Below are 17034 nucleotides of genomic sequence, written 5' to 3' on the forward strand. Positions count from 1 at the left end.
ACCATGCAATATTATAAGAATATTGTTTCTCCAAAACCATTACCACTACAGTTTTTTTTTTTTTTTTGTTAATTTTTTTGTTAATTTAATTTCTATATAATGTATTTATAAAGGTTTAGAGTAAATAATTTATTTTAATTTAGATTACTAAGTATAAAAAACATTCTAATATTGAGTTGATATTAAAAAATTATTTTAGTACTGTGATACGATCTATTTTTTTAAAAAAATTAGTTAAATAAAAAATAATTAAAAAAAAACTAGGTTATTAAACTTGGTGAAGTTAATAACCTAGTTTACGAGTTTGACAAGATAACCCTAATTGTTCATGTTTGCGGGTTTAGCAGAGTACTTTTTTTTAATTAAACTCGATTATGTGATCGTTTATTTTTATTTTTATCTTATAGTTAAAAAAAATAGTTTCAGAAAAAAACATGTTATTAAATTTTAGAAAGTCCATAGGCCTGTTGACATGTATGAATTTTTTCTTCTTTTTTTATAAATTTATTTTTGTTCAATTTCATCTATTGATATTAGACTGATTGAGAATTGAGTTTCATAATTTGTTTTGTTTTGTTTTCTATGAGGTCGTAGTTTTTTTTAAAAGTTTTAGTATTGATTTGACGCTTGGTTTTGCGATCGTCTATTTTTGTTATCATATAGTTAAATAAACAATAGTCTTTTTTTTTTAAAAAAAAAACAAGTTATTAATCTCAATGGAATCCATTACCCAATTTGAGGGTTTAACGTGTTGGCCTGAGTTACCCAATTCACGAGTTTCATGGGTTTACCCATCAAACCTGATATTGTTTTTTAGTTTCTGGTCCTTTAATTTTTTTAATTGTTTTTTTTTATTTCATTTTTATTCAATATTGGATTGGTTGAGAAATAGATTTCATGATTTATTTTTTTCTACTTTCTATAGGATTATCACGATCTCCAAAAAAAAAATATCTTTTTTAGAGTTGATACTCGATTTTGAAAACATCTAATGTTATCATAAAATTAAATAAAAATAATTTACAACAATACATAGTTATTAAATCCATTAAAATTCATAACTCAGGTTGCAGGGTGACCGGGGTTAATTTAATTTGACATCGTCTCAATATAAAAAACTGGTTGCCTTAGAGTTTTTTAAAAGTTATGCCATGTTTTTATCGGTTATTTTCAAGTTTTTTTTTAACCCATTAAATTAAATAATTTATTTTAGATTAGCTCCCATGTGGTTTAATTTGAAACTCGAGTTAGGTAAAAAACTGAAGTGATAAGTTTTAAAATTGAACTATTTGATAATACTATTAAAAAAATTATATTTACTATTTTTTTAAGGTTTTTTTTAAATATTCTGATTTGCGGTGGAGCTTGAACGAATTTACTAGTATATAGTAATTAGTATTAGGCAAAGAATCCCACAAACCCACCACGACAGTCAACGACCATAGCCACTGCTCATTATGTTCACATTTTCTATGACTTTTCAACTAAGACTGCTCTGATAAAACATTAAATCATACAGATTTCTTTTGATCGAATTATCCACGTGTCTAGTCCACGCTCTTCTTTTTGACATTGAAACTAACCTTGGTTATTTTCAACTTTCCATTTTCTTAAAACAATTTTGGAAAGCGTAGAAATCTATGGGCTTTATGCCTATAAAAGTGGCCTTTGTTTCTTGCTATACAAAATAAGAAAGGGTTGTGTTTTTGTAGTGGGATTTTCTTCTTGTTATTTGCAGAGAGTGGTTCTTGGTAGAGGAGGAGGAGGAAGAAAGGTTTGGACTTTACTAGAGAGAAGAACAATGATGAACGGAGTGGAGAAAACGAATGGTGAAGATATTGCCATGGAGGAACAGCTTATAACTCCATGGACTTCCTCTGTTTCTAGGTGAGCGGAACGATCATTTCAGTTTTTGATTGTTTGTTTTATTCTTGTCTCGTTCTATTTATAACTGCCCCACGTTATTTTTAGATACTACATTATGGAGTTTTCGTTCTGAAGTTATGATTTTCTAAGTCCTCATTGTTTCTAATTTTGCTCAAGTTGGTTTTCCAATGTTGCTCAGGTTGTGGTCTACTTTACTAAATCATGTATCAAGCAAAATTTGGTTCTGTGTTTTTCCAAGGATTTATAGCTTTTGGTCGAAGACAAGAAAATTATCCTTTTCTGAAGCACCTGAAATAGTTTGACTTGAGAAACCATTTGCTGCTGGCTTTGCTGATCAGTTCATGCTTCTAAGATTTGCAGAAATTGAGTTTTTGTTTTGTCACGTTGAGTATTGTTTTTTTGTTATGTTACAGTGGATATACTTTGTTGAGGGATCCACGCCACAACAAAGGGCTTGCCTTCACTGAGGATGAAAGGGATGCACATTACTTGCGTGGCCTTTTGCCCCCAGCACTCCTGACTCAGAAACTCCAGGTTATCTTGACTTGAGTGACATTCCTCGTAGTGGTAATTCCAAATGTTTAAATTTCTGTCTCCCAAGCTTAATTAGTCTATGCAACCTTGATTATTAGGAGAAAAAGCTGATGCACAACCTGCGTCAGTATGAAGTTCCTCTGCAACGATACATGGCCATGATGGATCTTCAGGAAAGGAATGAAAGGTTGTTTTACAAGCTTTTGATCGATAATGTGGAGGAACTATTGCCAGTTGTATACACTCCCACTGTTGGCGAGGCTTGTCAGAAATACGGGAGCATTTTCAGACGCCCTCAGGGTCTTTACATCAGTTTGAAAGAGAAGTAGGACCATCCGATTACCTTTATTTTCATGTCTAGCTTGCAAGTATTTACTGAAAACTGAATTCTTCAGGGGAAAGATTCTTGAAGTATTGAAGAATTGGCCGGAGAGAAATATCCAAGTAATTGTTGTTACTGATGGTGAGCGTATCTTGGGGCTCGGGGATCTTGGCTGCCAGGTATTGATGCTCACAAATTCATTTGAAAATTGGACGTGCAGGCCACTCCTCATCTCTCAACGAGTGGATCGTTGTTAATTTTGTTCATGCAATTGTTTAACATTTGTTAGGGAATGGGGATTCCGGTGGGAAAACTCTCTCTGTATACTGCACTAGGAGGATTACGTCCCTCTGCGGTAAGCTTTGACATAATCTAACCACCTGTGTAATTGATTTTGAAGCTATAAATTGTCCCTCGCTATTTTAGTTACTAAACCCTTCCACCGGTATTCAATACACGCAGTGCTTGCCAGTAACAATTGATGTTGGCACAAACAATGGCAAGTTGTTGAATGATGAGTTCTACATTGGGCTTAGACAGAGGAGGGCAACTGGACAGGTGGAGTAAATTTACTTTCTTCCATTTCCATTCGACTGATCTTTCCTCTTTGCTTTCCTTTTTCTTTTCTAGATTTTTAAATCATTCCGAGTCTGAAGATCCGTGTTTTGCTATCTGCTGTGGTTTAGGAATATGCAGAGCTTCTTGATGAGTTCATGACTGCAGTTAAGAAGAACTATGGGGAAAAGGTCATTGTACAGGTAAAAACCACAAACAGTTGCTTAATGTCAGATTTTTCAGCACTTAACTCTGTCCTTCGAATGATACGAACTTCCTTTTTCAGTTTGAAGATTTTGCAAATCACAACGCGTTCGAGCTATTGGCAAAATACAGCCCAACTCATCTTGTCTTCAACGATGACATACAGGTAACATGTCAAAGAAGTTTGCTTGCTAGCAATCTGTTTTCTCCTCAATGGAATTTCTCTAATTGCAAATGGTTTCATTTATTGCAGGGCACTGCATCTGTGGTGTTAGCAGGGCTTCTTGCAGCTTTGAAATTGGTTGGTGGAACCTTGGCGGATCATACATTCTTATTCCTGGGTGCTGGAGAGGTCAGGCTCTGAAACCATGTGTTCAAAGCTTTCTTTTTGTTTGTACTTATCAGTCTATTGCATAATGGCTGTGCTTGTTTATTAAGCCATTTCTTCATCTACGCTCTCTCTTTTTTTTTCCTCTTTTTTTTCACTGGATTCTTACTTCTTTTCTCTTGGGTGTTGCAGGCTGGAACTGGTATAGCTGAGCTTATCGCTCTTGAGATATCGAAACAGGTATCGATATACTGTTTATCTGGTTCAACGTTTTTGTTATCTGCTTCCATTTGCTAACCTTTATGGTTAATCCCATGCTGTTTCCTTCAGACTAATGCTCCACTTGAAGAGACCCGCAAAAAGATTTGGCTTGTAGACTCAAAGGTAGTGAGAAAGTGCTCAAAGTCCTCAGCTGCTGCTGACATTTCGCCTTGGATCCTTTTCCTTGTACTAACATTTGGTCTTGCTATGTTACAGGGACTGATAGTTAGCTCCCGTAAAGGGTCACTTCAACACTTCAAGAAACCATGGGCTCATGACCATGAGCCTATCAAAGGGCTCTTAGATGCTGTTAAGGTGTTAAAACTTTAATGTTGTGGATTCAAATTAAGTGCGCCACGCCATTCAAATCATTTTCCTGAAATCTTACCTTACTTTCTGATCTTCTTAGGCAATCAAGCCAACAGTTTTGATAGGATCATCAGGAGTTGGGAAAACATTTACGAAGGAGGTGGTTGAGGCCATGGCATCAATTAACGAGGTTCTCTCTCTCACGCCCACACACACAGACACGCTCACATGCACGCTCACGCATGCACGTCCATCAACATTGTTATCTGACCCTAGTTTCAATTATTGGTATGCAGAAACCGCTAATTCTTGCTCTCTCCAATCCTACCTCGCAATCTGAATGCACAGCTGAAGAAGCTTATACATGGAGCGAGGTAGAATACCATTTCTGCTTTCCCCCCATATTGTTTCATCTGTTTTGCTTCATTTCTTGATTGTTATATGTTTTCCAACTTGCAGGGTCGTGCAATCTTTGCCAGCGGAAGCCCATTTGATCCTGTTGAATATAACAGCAGAGTTTTTGTGCCTGGCCAGGTTTTAACCTTTTTACCTGTTGTTACTAGAAATCGTTCTCTTTACTAGCAATTTACTACAACTGGTGGCTTACTTCTTCAAATTATCCAGGCAAACAATGCTTATATATTCCCTGGATTTGGATTGGGTTTGGTCATCTCCGGTGCAATTCGTGTGCATGATGACATGCTTCTGGCAGCTTGTAAGTATCATGGACTGGAGTTAAATCTAATGTGCACAAAGTACAAGTTCTGTGTAGGATCAGTGCATATCATTTGGGCACTAAAGTCTAAAACTCTGCACAAAAAAATCTGTAAGAACTAAGAAACAAGGCTAGGTCCATCATGGTTTAACACTTACTAATTCTTTTTGCAACAGCTGAAGCTTTGGCTGAACAAGTTAAACAAGAAAATCTTGACAAGGTGCTAATTTACCCACCATTTTCCAACATTCGGAAGATATCAGCCAACATCGCTGCTAAGGTTGCTGCTAAAGCATATGAACTCGGTAAGCTTCTTTCTGGTCGTGAAGCTCTTTCATACTTGCAATGTCCTGCATTACTAATTAGGCTTACATAACTGCTTTACAGGTCTGGCATCTCGTCTCCCTCGTCCCAAAGATCTTGTCAAATATGCAGAGAGCTGCATGTACAGCCCGCTCTACCGAAGCTATCGTTAAACCTATAAAGGAGTTATGCATCTTGCAACCAGCAATTTGCTCGGAGCCGTCTTCTACTTTCTATCTGATCTTTCATGTTTCTATTATATAAAATCTCAAGCACAGAGAGTTCCAATTCTCCCGTATTTTTATTTTTTTTTGAGATAGGCCTAATTTTCTAGGCTAGTTTGAGCTATTTATTGCAATGGTGCTGAATAAAAACATCATTATTATTTTTTGGATTTTAATATCATTACTTTCCATTTTTTAAGCATTTTTGGAGTTCAGGAGAGGCGAAGGTCGTTTATTACTTCTGGTTCTATTTTCTTTAAAGATTTCAATTTCATCCTCTGATCTTCACCCACAACCACCCAGCCAATTGCCTCCATCATTTTTTTCACTCTCTTTAAACCCAACCACCACCACCATTGCTGTCATTTCTCCTTATGAACCTCTCAATTTCTTCTATGCTCACACCCTTCTCTCTCTAAACCCTAAAATCTTGAGCCCCACATGCTTCCATCTACAACTTCAAGAGGAAATCCATCTTGGTTTGCTGTCATTGCAGCTTATCTTAAGTTGGGTTTTGTTGTTTTTGCTTGACAAATTCTAAAACTTCAAGAGAATACCCACCTAATTTATTTTATTTAATTTTAATATCAACATATTAAAATAATAAAAATAAAATATAATTAATTTAAAATTAATTATTTTTATTTTTAAAAAAATACAATTAAACTGCAATGACGAACACTTTATTAATATCATCCACATATAGACTGATAAGTCTTTTGTATTCTTATAAAATGTAAAATGTTAACGTGTTTAAATTAATTTTTCCCTGTGTTAATGTTGAGGGGGGACCTTCAAATAGACTTGAAGGGAAATAAAATAAATATATAAAGGATTCTTGACGATATGAAATAATAAATATACAAAAATATTTATCTGAAATAAAATAAATATTTATTTTTCATTAGTAAAAAGTTATCAAGATTATAAAAGTATATTTTAATAAAAAATAGTGTTTTGATTATCATGTTGCTAATATATTAAAAAAAAATACACCAAAACTTCTTAAGGTTTTTTTTTATTTAACCATTCGACAATAAAAGAGATAATAAATAAAACTTAAAAAAAAAAAAAACAAAGACAGACCATGAAGGGTTAAAAAAAAAACTCGGTAACTTTATAGGAAAAAATCTAAAATGATATTCAAAATCCAAATAAAACTGGAATATTATTTAAAAAATGAGAATTTTTAATATATTTTGAAGTTATTTATTTTAATGAAGTTTAATAAGAAAAAAAAAGGTGCTAAAAAACACAAGCTAGGGTGCTGGGCCTAGGTGGCTAATATGTGCTTGGTCCATAGAATAAAAAAGCCCATATGCATGGAACTGTAAGGCCAGCCTCGCACATCTTAGTTTTGTTTTTAGGCCGAATTGCTTGCTTTTTTTATATATATAAAAAATAATAATAAACGATACATCATCTGCTATGATTGCTAGACGAAGAAATAGCTTGTGGAAGCTCAAGCAAACGACGGAGATCAATCCCCAGGAACGCCAAAAACTGAAATTGGTCTGATTTTCATATTTTTTTCCGCCTTGATTTCTAGGCGACATTTTTTCATTATATTTTTTAATTGCAGATGGCATTGAAATGGCGTTGGATTGTGAAGGGGATGGTGGAGTCACTCCAAGCAAACCAGATAAGGCAACCCAAAAATGGCTGAGCGGAAATCATCCCTGCAGTCACAAGAACGTTTCTTTTGTTCACAAAAGCATTCTACGTGAGATCCTGTGCTGTGATTCAGCTATCAATGTTTTTTTACAAGTCTATTTATTTTATGTTTTAAAAATATTTTAAAAAAAATTAATTTTTTTTTAAATTAATATTTTTTTGTTGTTTTCAGATTATTTTAACATGGTTATATCAAAAATAATTTTAAAAAATATATTATTTTAAAATCAACAATTATCGTATTCCCACCCCTAAAATGAATTAGTAAGAAGTCTTAGAAAGAAAATGGTGTGTTCCATCAACCCAGCAGCTACAAAACAATACTCCTGAATTCACATTCATGCTAGTTGAATTCAGATTGGTAATGTCTAGGATTAACATAAATAAACTTTATGAAAGAATAACATAACATCTCAGAGTCCAAACAGACCCTTGCGATTGTAAATTCCAATCCATCAAACAAGTTTTCAGTCAGGATTTTCCAACGAGTCCTGGCATCAATATGTGGAGTATAAAGCCTGCTACATCTACAAACACTGAAATCCAGCTTGATTGAAGAACAAAGCCGGTTATCGCTTGGCACGCGCTAGCCAGGCTATATGGCTACTCTGTTATCAATGGAAAGAATGGTGAAATACACTTTGAAGAAAGGGACTCATCCTACTTACAGGTAAAGCTCATTACATGCCTATGAACAGATACAAAAGACAACAGTTGAAAATCTTGTCCTAGCATGTATCACCAGCAACCTGGGAACTCCGTATCCCCCAAAAAGATTGAGGCTTCAACTTCTTCTTCGTGGCAGTAAAAAGCCAACCCATTTGGATCTCACAGGAGGCACATTCCGCAACTGTCCAGGCATACCTGCAATATTTGGCATATCAACCAATCAGTCCTTAGATGATCACAATCAGTTCCTTTTATCATTCTATTAGCACCAAGTTGCATCGTAATTAGCAGAAACAGCAGCCTGACACACGAGATTTAGGAAACCATGTAACTGTGCGCCAGATGCAGCAAACTAACTCAGGGTTGTCTTTGCTCATCTATTCTTACCAATGCACTACTCTTCTCACCACCAATGGTTTACTCTCAGAAACAACATAAACCGTTGAAACTAAAATAAGTTATTACGATGCTGTTATGAAGGAGCTTTGTAATAAAGGCATGGAATGTTTATCACCTCCATTCAAAATTAAAAGCCAGGACCTTTTTTTTTTGTACAGGCCCCATTTAGTGCCCCTACTGCCTCAGACACCACTATCTACTCCTAGCGATATATAAAAGAAAGCAAACAAAGAACCCTTAAATAGTGGAGTAAATCAGCTCAGGACCTAGCTCATCAGCCCATAACAAAGAAACTGGTTTAAATGACTCCTGGCCAAATTATTATCCATACATGCAGATATTAAGTATCATCAAAGTGTAATGGAGTTTTTTGAAATATATGAAGAACATGATCCATAAAATAAACTTCACCGAGTTGATTTCTTACACTAACTAAAAACTGGAGGCTTCCTAGGACACAAGTGTGTTATTCATAGGATAAAAGGTCACCAGATCAATGAGAAAAAAATCGTGCAATAGATTATTTAAGAAAATTAAAAGGTCATGGATAGAAGCTGAGTCCATACCCAGGAAACCAGCTGTACTCTGCAGTGGCTCGCCCTATAAGTGCTAGCCCATTTGCTTTCTGGAGTGTCATTATCTCATGTACATAACCAAGTGGATTCACGTAAGCACCAAGAGGACCTTCACTCGACATCACCAACATATCACTCCGCCGAGAAATGACAATCTGGATGGAAAAAAAGAAAGAAGAAAAGGTGTATTTGAGCAAGAAAAGAACAGCATGCTTTAGCTTATGTTCGCAGGACAAAGCTGGGTTTTGTCTTAGATTCATAGCTAACCAATAATTTTCAAGGAAAAAAAAAAAAAACCCATGCTGGTGTCATCATGTGCTCATAAGCAGCAGGCGAGACAAGATGCATGTGAACATAGCACATGTATGCCCACAGCAAGAACTTTGAAGATTCAATACCATTTATTACCTTACAGGTTTTACATCGAACAAGGTCAAAAGTTTCAAGTAAATCAATTTCCCGACGCAGTCTATATGAAATGCCATCAATCTCCAGAAGCTCCTGCCTGGTCTCTTCAGACACGGGAATTTTACTTGCAATGTAAAATGATAAGAGATCAGGCTTTCTCACAAGACCATCCATGCTTGGCGCCCCAACAATCTGTTTCCACATATCTGCAAAATGTTTAACACATGGCTATTAATGATTTTTGAGGTGGAATGACAAACATCAAGGTAGTCCACAAATTTGTAAATTCACCATTCCAAAAATGGTAGAGATGGAAACAACATCCACCATCCATTCTTCATTTCCTTTCTACCCTTTTCAATTGACACATAACTACAATTCTAAAAAATGTGGATGTGCTTCAAAAGTAAATTTTCATTCTTTTCTCAGTATAAAATCTCCATATCTAAACTTTTTTTTCTGGATTCTCTTTAAATGATCTCAATTGTGTCTCCATTCAAAATTCATGCGACATAAGTCAAAGCATTTCTCACGAGGCCTTGCAACTTACATTCATTAATTGGACCAAATTCCAGATAAATGTAGAATTTGAGAACACAATTAGTTATGAATTGACAGCTTTCACATTTATTTCTAACTTTTGGTTGGTAAAGCTAAATGATGAAGATGATAACCACTAAAATAGTGGAACCACAGACTAAGCTGTATGTGCGTGTAAGCTTGTGCAGATCTTAGAATGCAAGCTCACAGCCAAATTACCTGCCGCTTTTTCAGCAAGACAATAGGAGTCATACATACTGTATACCCAGTAGGGCCAGAAAGTTCTTGGAACCCTTCGAAACTGGTTTAAATCAGTATTTTTCCAACATCTCTTTGATCCTTCCCCTTTCTTTACTAAACCAGAACTATTCCCAATCTCCAAGGTAGTATTGCCCAGATTTTTCCCAGTGTCCAAATACAATGACCCTTCTGTCTCACTTAGGTGAGATCTTCTCGATCTCATTTCTTCTGACCGACTCATGAACTTGTCATCATCACTGCTCATTGATTCATCCATCATGTCATAGCCATAACAGGAATTCAATGCAGATTGATGAATTCTCCTTTCTGCCAGGGAGAGCTCAGTCTCAAAGCTTTCCTCTGAATTTGCCTCTGAATCATTGTCGCTATGCCCATATCCAACTGATGAAAAAGTTGAAGGAAGCACAGATGAGAATTTATGACTACGCAGATTACTTAATGGTGCCAATTTTCCAAAAGCATCCTTGGGTGTCCTTAATGGCATGTCTTCCTGAATGATTTGAACCTCTCCACAGGGCTAAACAGGAGAAAATTACAAATCAAATCAACATTCAATTATAGAGGTACTTAAAGAAGAGGGATTAATGCTGTAACATAAATTTGTTCTCACCACTCCTTCCACATCAATCCAACGTCGTTTTAGACGAAACCGCTGCTGGCCACGAGTGACAACATTCAGTGAGCCATCCTCTAACCGCCGATATTGCCGAATCTGTAAGGTTATATGTACCAAGTTACATAATCCAATCAATTCATAATAGCAAACAACAGATCAAATATGTGTTTGTATATCCCTTCTCACATCAAACCATCATCCCTAATTTGCAGTGTTACTTGAAAATGTATAACAAGGTACAATTACACTGATGCCTCTAACTATAGATATGCTATGAAAGACAGTAAACTTTCACATGGATTCAAGGAACGCTACATAATAGGCACAAACATATACAACTACACACAGATGAACTTTACATCCTCCTCCAGTTAGAAAGAAAAAGAAAACGTGACTGATATCATACAGTAATCATACCTCTGCAGTTGTTCCAACAGTTGCAAACCTTAATCGTCTGTTGTCAGAATCCCTGTATGCACGAACCTGAGCATAGTTTTGAATGTTTTCTAAGAAAAGATTTAGAGAAAGACGTCCCACAAACAGAGCAAGCAAATGAAAAGTTTCCAGATAATGTTCACTTACCACACCTACAGTATAAGGAGCATCAACTTGAACCAATGCCCTCTCAACAGCAGAAATAAAATTGGGTTGAATAACTCTCAAAGGAAGTGTAGCCTCTGGGAAAAGAACAACTCCTGACAAAAATTGAAGCAGCAAGATTTGTAAACACGCACAAAACATCAATTTTCCAAGTCTTTTGATAATGTCATTAGGCCTCAAAACTTGCAAATCTGTAGGCTACTCAGTTGGAATGATTTTGAAGCTTATTTTTGTCTCTTTGGAAAATTTTAAACCTAGTATTAAATAAATGTTAACTATTTGTTCAAGCATACAGCATGATGAATATGAAAAGAACTGTAACCCAGGAACTTTCAGTATAACCGATCACCAATTTTTTCTTCAAACACATACTCGCAAACAAGCAGTGACGAGGATATAGGATGTAACATGTACCTTCAAGATAGAACAATGGAAGGTTTAAAATGGCACCTCCATCCAAGAAAGCAAGTCTATGGTGAGTGTCTTCAACCTCTGCCACACACAAAGCAATATAGTAACTCCCAAGTTTGAATAAAATCAAAATAGTAACAACAAAATGCCTCGAGATGCCAGTGCCTACCGCCAAGATAAGTATGCAATGAAGCCAAACAAGTGTTGAAGGTGAAATCATCAGATGAACCAGCACCACTATATTCAAAACAAAAACAACATTCAATCTCATTATTACAAAAACCAAACCCTAATTTGCCATCCAAATTAACCATCAAATTCATATTTCTTTCCTTCTCTACCTAGATTTTTTTTATCAGTAATAGCATAATACATGATTATCATTAACTAGGTCACAAAAAACAATTATTTTAATTATAAAAAAAATCCATATTTAACCATCCAGAAACCCTAATCCCCAAATTACAACAGAAAGCGAAATGATTTACATAAACGGTTCTGCTAATAAAATATATGGTCGCTACTGATTACAAGAAATTAACCAGCAAAATAAAGATGGGTGGTGATGGAGATGATTACGAGGCATCACGATCATCGAGGGAGGAGTCGGAGTCGTCATCGTCGACTTCTTCGACTTGTAATTCTTCGAAATCAAGCTGTCGAATCTGCTCGATCTGGTGCCTCTCAGCCTCTAAAATTCTATCATCCCCCTCCATTTGTATTTTTGTTAGTGATTTCTGTTTCTCTTTTAGAGTGAGAAAAGCGAGCGAGTGTATTTTGTTTTAATTTTTATGTACCCGCCATTACAAATTGCAATCGCCAAGTCCAAAAATAAAAAGACGAGTGCAGTGCAGTGCTGCTGCTGCTCTCTCTCTCTCCCAGCACACGCAATTTGCCATGTCGTTAGCTTGTTTAACTTCTGGGCCAGGAGCATCAATTTGGGCCCATTTATTGTTAAAGAGTGTTTGGCAGTGTGGTAGTGGTTGCTTTTCAAATAATTTTTTATGCAGAAATACATGTCAATGATGTTTTTTCATTTTTAAAAAATTATTTTTGACATCAGCACATCAAAACGATCCAAAATATATAAATCATATTAAATTTTAGCAAAAAAAATTAATTTTTTTAGAACGCGATTTGCAGCGCGTATCCAAACACTTTCCCTAGCATATATATATATATATATATATATATATATATATATATATATATATATATATATATATATATATATATAAAACAAGTAATTGAGGTTGTCGATTAATGTGGTTAACTTACATATGTTTTTTAATGAGGAAATTTGATATATGTTTTTTAATATAATAAATAGATTAAGACTAATTTTTTTCATGTGATGAATATTAATTAAATTAATTAATTAAGAATATTTATAAAGACTCTGGATAGAAATGGGATAATAATTTTAATAATTGTTTAATAACTTTTATATTGACTAAATAAACGACTTAGAATATCTGTATAATTTAAAAAGAAAATAATGGTTTTATAACTCTTTTAATAAATGCTGGATTGTTCCAATGAAGTCAACTTATTTTTAATTTGGTTGCTCAATTTTCAACTAAATTAATATTTAAAAAAAATCATTAAAAAAAATTAATTAAAAAAAACAGTAAAAATAAATAATTTTAGTTAATCTGTTAAACCCGTAACCTAACTCATGAGATCAGAATAAATTCATAAAAATAAATAAATAAATAAAACAAAACTTCAATTCCTATAAATCTAATATTAAAGGTTGAAGTTGAGAATAAAAATCTAAATTTATGATACTGGTATATAATCCAACAAAATAAATTTTAAAAAATTATAAAATATAATTTTTAAAATAATTTAATATTAAAAAATAAAATTAAGTCGGTGTAGAATGAAGTTAAAAGGAAAAAAATAATTACTATTTCAAGTAATATGTTTTGCGGGTACAAAGTCCTCCAAAAGTTAGAGTCCTTTGCATCTAATGTTTGCTTTTTTTTTTGTTCTTGTGATCAGAATTGAACACACAAGGAAACTCATAATATCTTAGCTATAATGGGGGGGTTATATGAGATATATCACTAATTTCAGCCAGAACAGAACAATACAAAATTGATAACTTGAGTAGCATTTTGAGTTGCTTAATGACAAATATGTTATTTTCATCTTTCATATATATATATATATATATATATAAAAGGAGAGGAGACAAAAATATCACGATCAGGCAAGTAAAGGTTTTTTTTTTATTAATTTGGTTTGATTTTCATGTTTGAGTAATTAAAAGGGGGTTGGGTTAAAATGGGGTTTTTGAGATTCCCATTTTGTTTTTAGGATATTTTCAAGAGAAATCAAGAAAGTTGAGTATTAAGGGTTTAAAAACTAGGTTGTCAACCTATCAGCAATTAAAAATAATCAAAATTGCACTAGAAAATGACACGTTGCTTTTCTAGAACAACGACACATCAGACATATTCAAACATGTCTAGTACGAACAACTTGTTGTTCACCCATTAAAATTTTTTTTGAGAGTGTGATAGCGGTTGTTTTTCAAAATGTTTTTCATTTCAAAACACATTAAAATAATGTTTTTTTATTTTAAAAAAGTTATTTTTGACATCAGCACATCAAAATGATCTGAAAATATTTAAACTATAGTAATTTAAAGCAAAAAATTGTTATTTTTAGTGTAATTTTTCTATATAATTTTCTTAAATTTATAATACTAAAGCGTAAAAATAATTGATTCATGATTTTTTTATTTTTATTATCTTTCATTCAATAACCCATGTTGCTAATAGAAAAAAAAAACATCTTATTGTAAAAAAAATAAATGAAAAAAAAAAGACAATTTTCACTACAAAAACATATCTTTCTTGTAATTTTTAACCATTAATTTTTTAAAACAAATATCTATTTTGATTGTCATAATTAAACAATAATAGATTTTGAAAAGTGAGCGACGACTAAAGTTTTTATATCTGATGAAGTAAAAAAATAATAATTCAAATCAGACATGGATCTTTCTATAAGTGGTTGATGGGTTGACAGAATGACTAGATGTAAACCCCTAAACAAAAAATATTTAAAAAAATTATGTTGAAAATACTAAACTAAATATAAATAAATTTTAAATCAGATAAAATGATTGCAGACTCATTGATCTAAATTTAGTAAATTAGTGTAATTGGGTGGAAATTCTTAATAAAAGAAAAATAAAATACTAGAAATAAACAAATATGCTATAAAAATTGAGGTGAAGTGTTTCAGAAAGTGTAATTATGAAATATGGATAAATTTAGTTATTAAGTAGTGTAAAATAATACCAGTGGATGAGTAACTACTTAAATATTACATTAAAGCTTAGAGGAGTGGTATATTTATAAGTTTTGACAAAAAAAAATACCCCCTCTCCTTTTTACTAGGGCTAATTGGTGGAATGAAGAAAAAGATAGAGAAGTTAATCTTTTTCTTTAATTTATTCTTCTTTTCTTTAAAACTAGGGGTGAGATTTGATTTAAGAGTGATTGAGTGTAGATTAGTGAGGGAAAACTATATATATATATAAACCTTGCTTAGGGTTATGGGAAATTAAGAGATCAATTTTTTAGAGAGAGAGAAACAATCATTTTGAAGACAAAGGATGAAAGAAGAAGAAAGTTGTAAGAAATTCCTTATTTTTATTCCAAATCAATTGTTAAAGTGTTTTTATAACCCAATTTCTTGTTAATTTGTGCTACCAAGCTTAAAGGAGGAAATCCTCAATTTATCAATGTTAAAGTTTTTGAGTAATTTTGGGAAAATAAGTATTTTGGTGATAAATGCTTAAATAAAAAATTATTAAATTACTAGATAGAGTAAGATAGTGAAGAAAAATTGAAGGAAAGTCATGGATTATCCTAAATCTAGGGTTGACCATGAGAGGGGGTTTGCAGAAAGGAAGAATTAAGATAAAGTTAAATGAAATTGTTTGTTATTATAATGTATATGTTAGTGTACATACCTTGTAGCATAATTATGAGATTCTTGTTGCATCAAAGTATTGTTCCGAAATATTCCTATTCAATGTTCTATTAAGACTGTATATTAATTAGAGTTGTTGATACTGATACATATTATGCTTTTTTATATGAAATAAAGCAATTGTTCTTATAAGCTAAGGTATGAAGGATACTTAAAATTAATATGTAGGTGCTTGTCAGATGACATGCACACTAAACTTACCCGCATAAAAATTCTATATGGAGAGATCACTTGTGTTTATGGAAAAGCTCACATGATAGTTGTGTAAGTGATCCTTAGACTTAAGATCACTAAGTTAACTTATATAGAGAATGATATGTTTTGATCCTGCTACACATTATCCTAATAAAAAATAACAAACGAGCATATATTAGTTATAATAAGAACTATATTAAGGTAAGTAGTAATCAATAGAGGATTCATCAACCTAGATGAATTAGAGAAAATGTTCCATAAATCAGAATATTTTTGAGATAATAATTACACTAAAAAACTAGTCGCTAAAAGGTTAAGTCAAACCATTTATGACTTTTTTAATATTTGAGGGATCATGATACATTGCTAGACATTATACTCATTATACTTGATCTTCAAGTATAAATTAATTAGTTGTTAAATTAATAATAAATTAATTTATTTAATATATTTAATTCTATTTTATTTAGGATTGTGGTTTATTTTTGAGCCACCTTGTTAGAGAACCTAGTGGGTCATACACATAAGAACCATTGGTCAGAAACTAAAATGGAATGACTAATCAGAAATTAAAATGGAATAATTAATCAAGTGTAATTTAATTGTAAATAAGTTTTAGAAATTGAGAACTAAAATATATTTTATATAAGAAATTGCAATTTTAGACCTTGAAAAATCAAATAGGTACTTGATTGAATAAATTTATAAAATTATCTTAAAATAATAAATGTGATATTATTCATAGGACAAATTGATATTTTTCTATTGATAGGGTTTTCAGGTTCCCTTTAAATGGAATGTATTACCTCTTATTTTCTATAGAGAAACTACATAAGTTACAAAAAAAAACCTTAAAAATAAGAGAAAAAAGAGAGTTAGCACTAAAAAATATAGCAACCCCTCTCTCTTAAAAGAGTTGAAGAGATTTCTAACTAGTGGCTTGTGTGGACTACTTTTAGAGTCTAGATACTTAAACGACTTATAGTTTGTGACAACTTAGCATCAAAGTAATTATCTAAAGTAAAAAAGA

The 17034-nt window shown here is 32.8% G+C and overlaps 2 protein-coding genes and 1 long non-coding RNA gene across 3 annotated transcripts; 2 read left to right on the top strand and 1 right to left on the bottom strand.

Annotated features, from left to right (window-relative positions):
• Positions 1 to 1669: 1669 nt before the first annotated feature.
• On the top strand, positions 1670 to 5844 carry LOC7476690 (NADP-dependent malic enzyme). The gene is made up of 18 exons (XM_024589944.2): positions 1670 to 1887; positions 2301 to 2421; positions 2520 to 2746; positions 2817 to 2922; positions 3033 to 3098; positions 3206 to 3301; positions 3430 to 3501; positions 3585 to 3668; positions 3756 to 3854; positions 4023 to 4070; positions 4161 to 4214; positions 4308 to 4406; positions 4501 to 4590; positions 4697 to 4774; positions 4860 to 4934; positions 5025 to 5115; positions 5292 to 5420; positions 5503 to 5844. Exons 1-18 carry the CDS (start codon positions 1802 to 1804, stop codon positions 5589 to 5591), a joined length of 1710 nt encoding a protein of 569 aa, XP_024445712.1. The 5' UTR covers positions 1670 to 1801; the 3' UTR covers positions 5592 to 5844.
• A 1216-nt stretch (positions 5845 to 7060) lies between these two features.
• On the top strand, positions 7061 to 7470 carry LOC112324951 (uncharacterized). Its single transcript, XR_002978941.2, has 2 exons — positions 7061 to 7154; positions 7225 to 7470. It is a non-coding gene; the product is annotated as an uncharacterized LOC112324951 (long non-coding RNA).
• A 198-nt stretch (positions 7471 to 7668) lies between these two features.
• Positions 7669 to 12680, bottom strand: LOC7463779 (uncharacterized). Its single transcript, XM_002324173.4, has 10 exons — positions 12375 to 12680; positions 11965 to 12032; positions 11799 to 11876; positions 11367 to 11479; positions 11202 to 11267; positions 10779 to 10880; positions 10127 to 10685; positions 9368 to 9573; positions 8951 to 9114; positions 7669 to 8180 (listed from the first exon to the last, which is right to left on the bottom strand). The coding sequence occupies exons 1-10, from the start codon at positions 12509 to 12511 to the stop codon at positions 8045 to 8047; spliced, it is 1629 nt and encodes a 542-aa protein (XP_002324209.1). The 5' UTR covers positions 12512 to 12680; the 3' UTR covers positions 7669 to 8044.
• Positions 12681 to 17034: the final 4354 nt, after the last annotated feature.

Source organism: Populus trichocarpa, chromosome 18, assembly GCF_000002775.5.
Source record: "Populus trichocarpa isolate Nisqually-1 chromosome 18, P.trichocarpa_v4.1, whole genome shotgun sequence".
Taxonomy (NCBI): Eukaryota; Viridiplantae; Streptophyta; class Magnoliopsida; order Malpighiales; family Salicaceae; genus Populus; species Populus trichocarpa.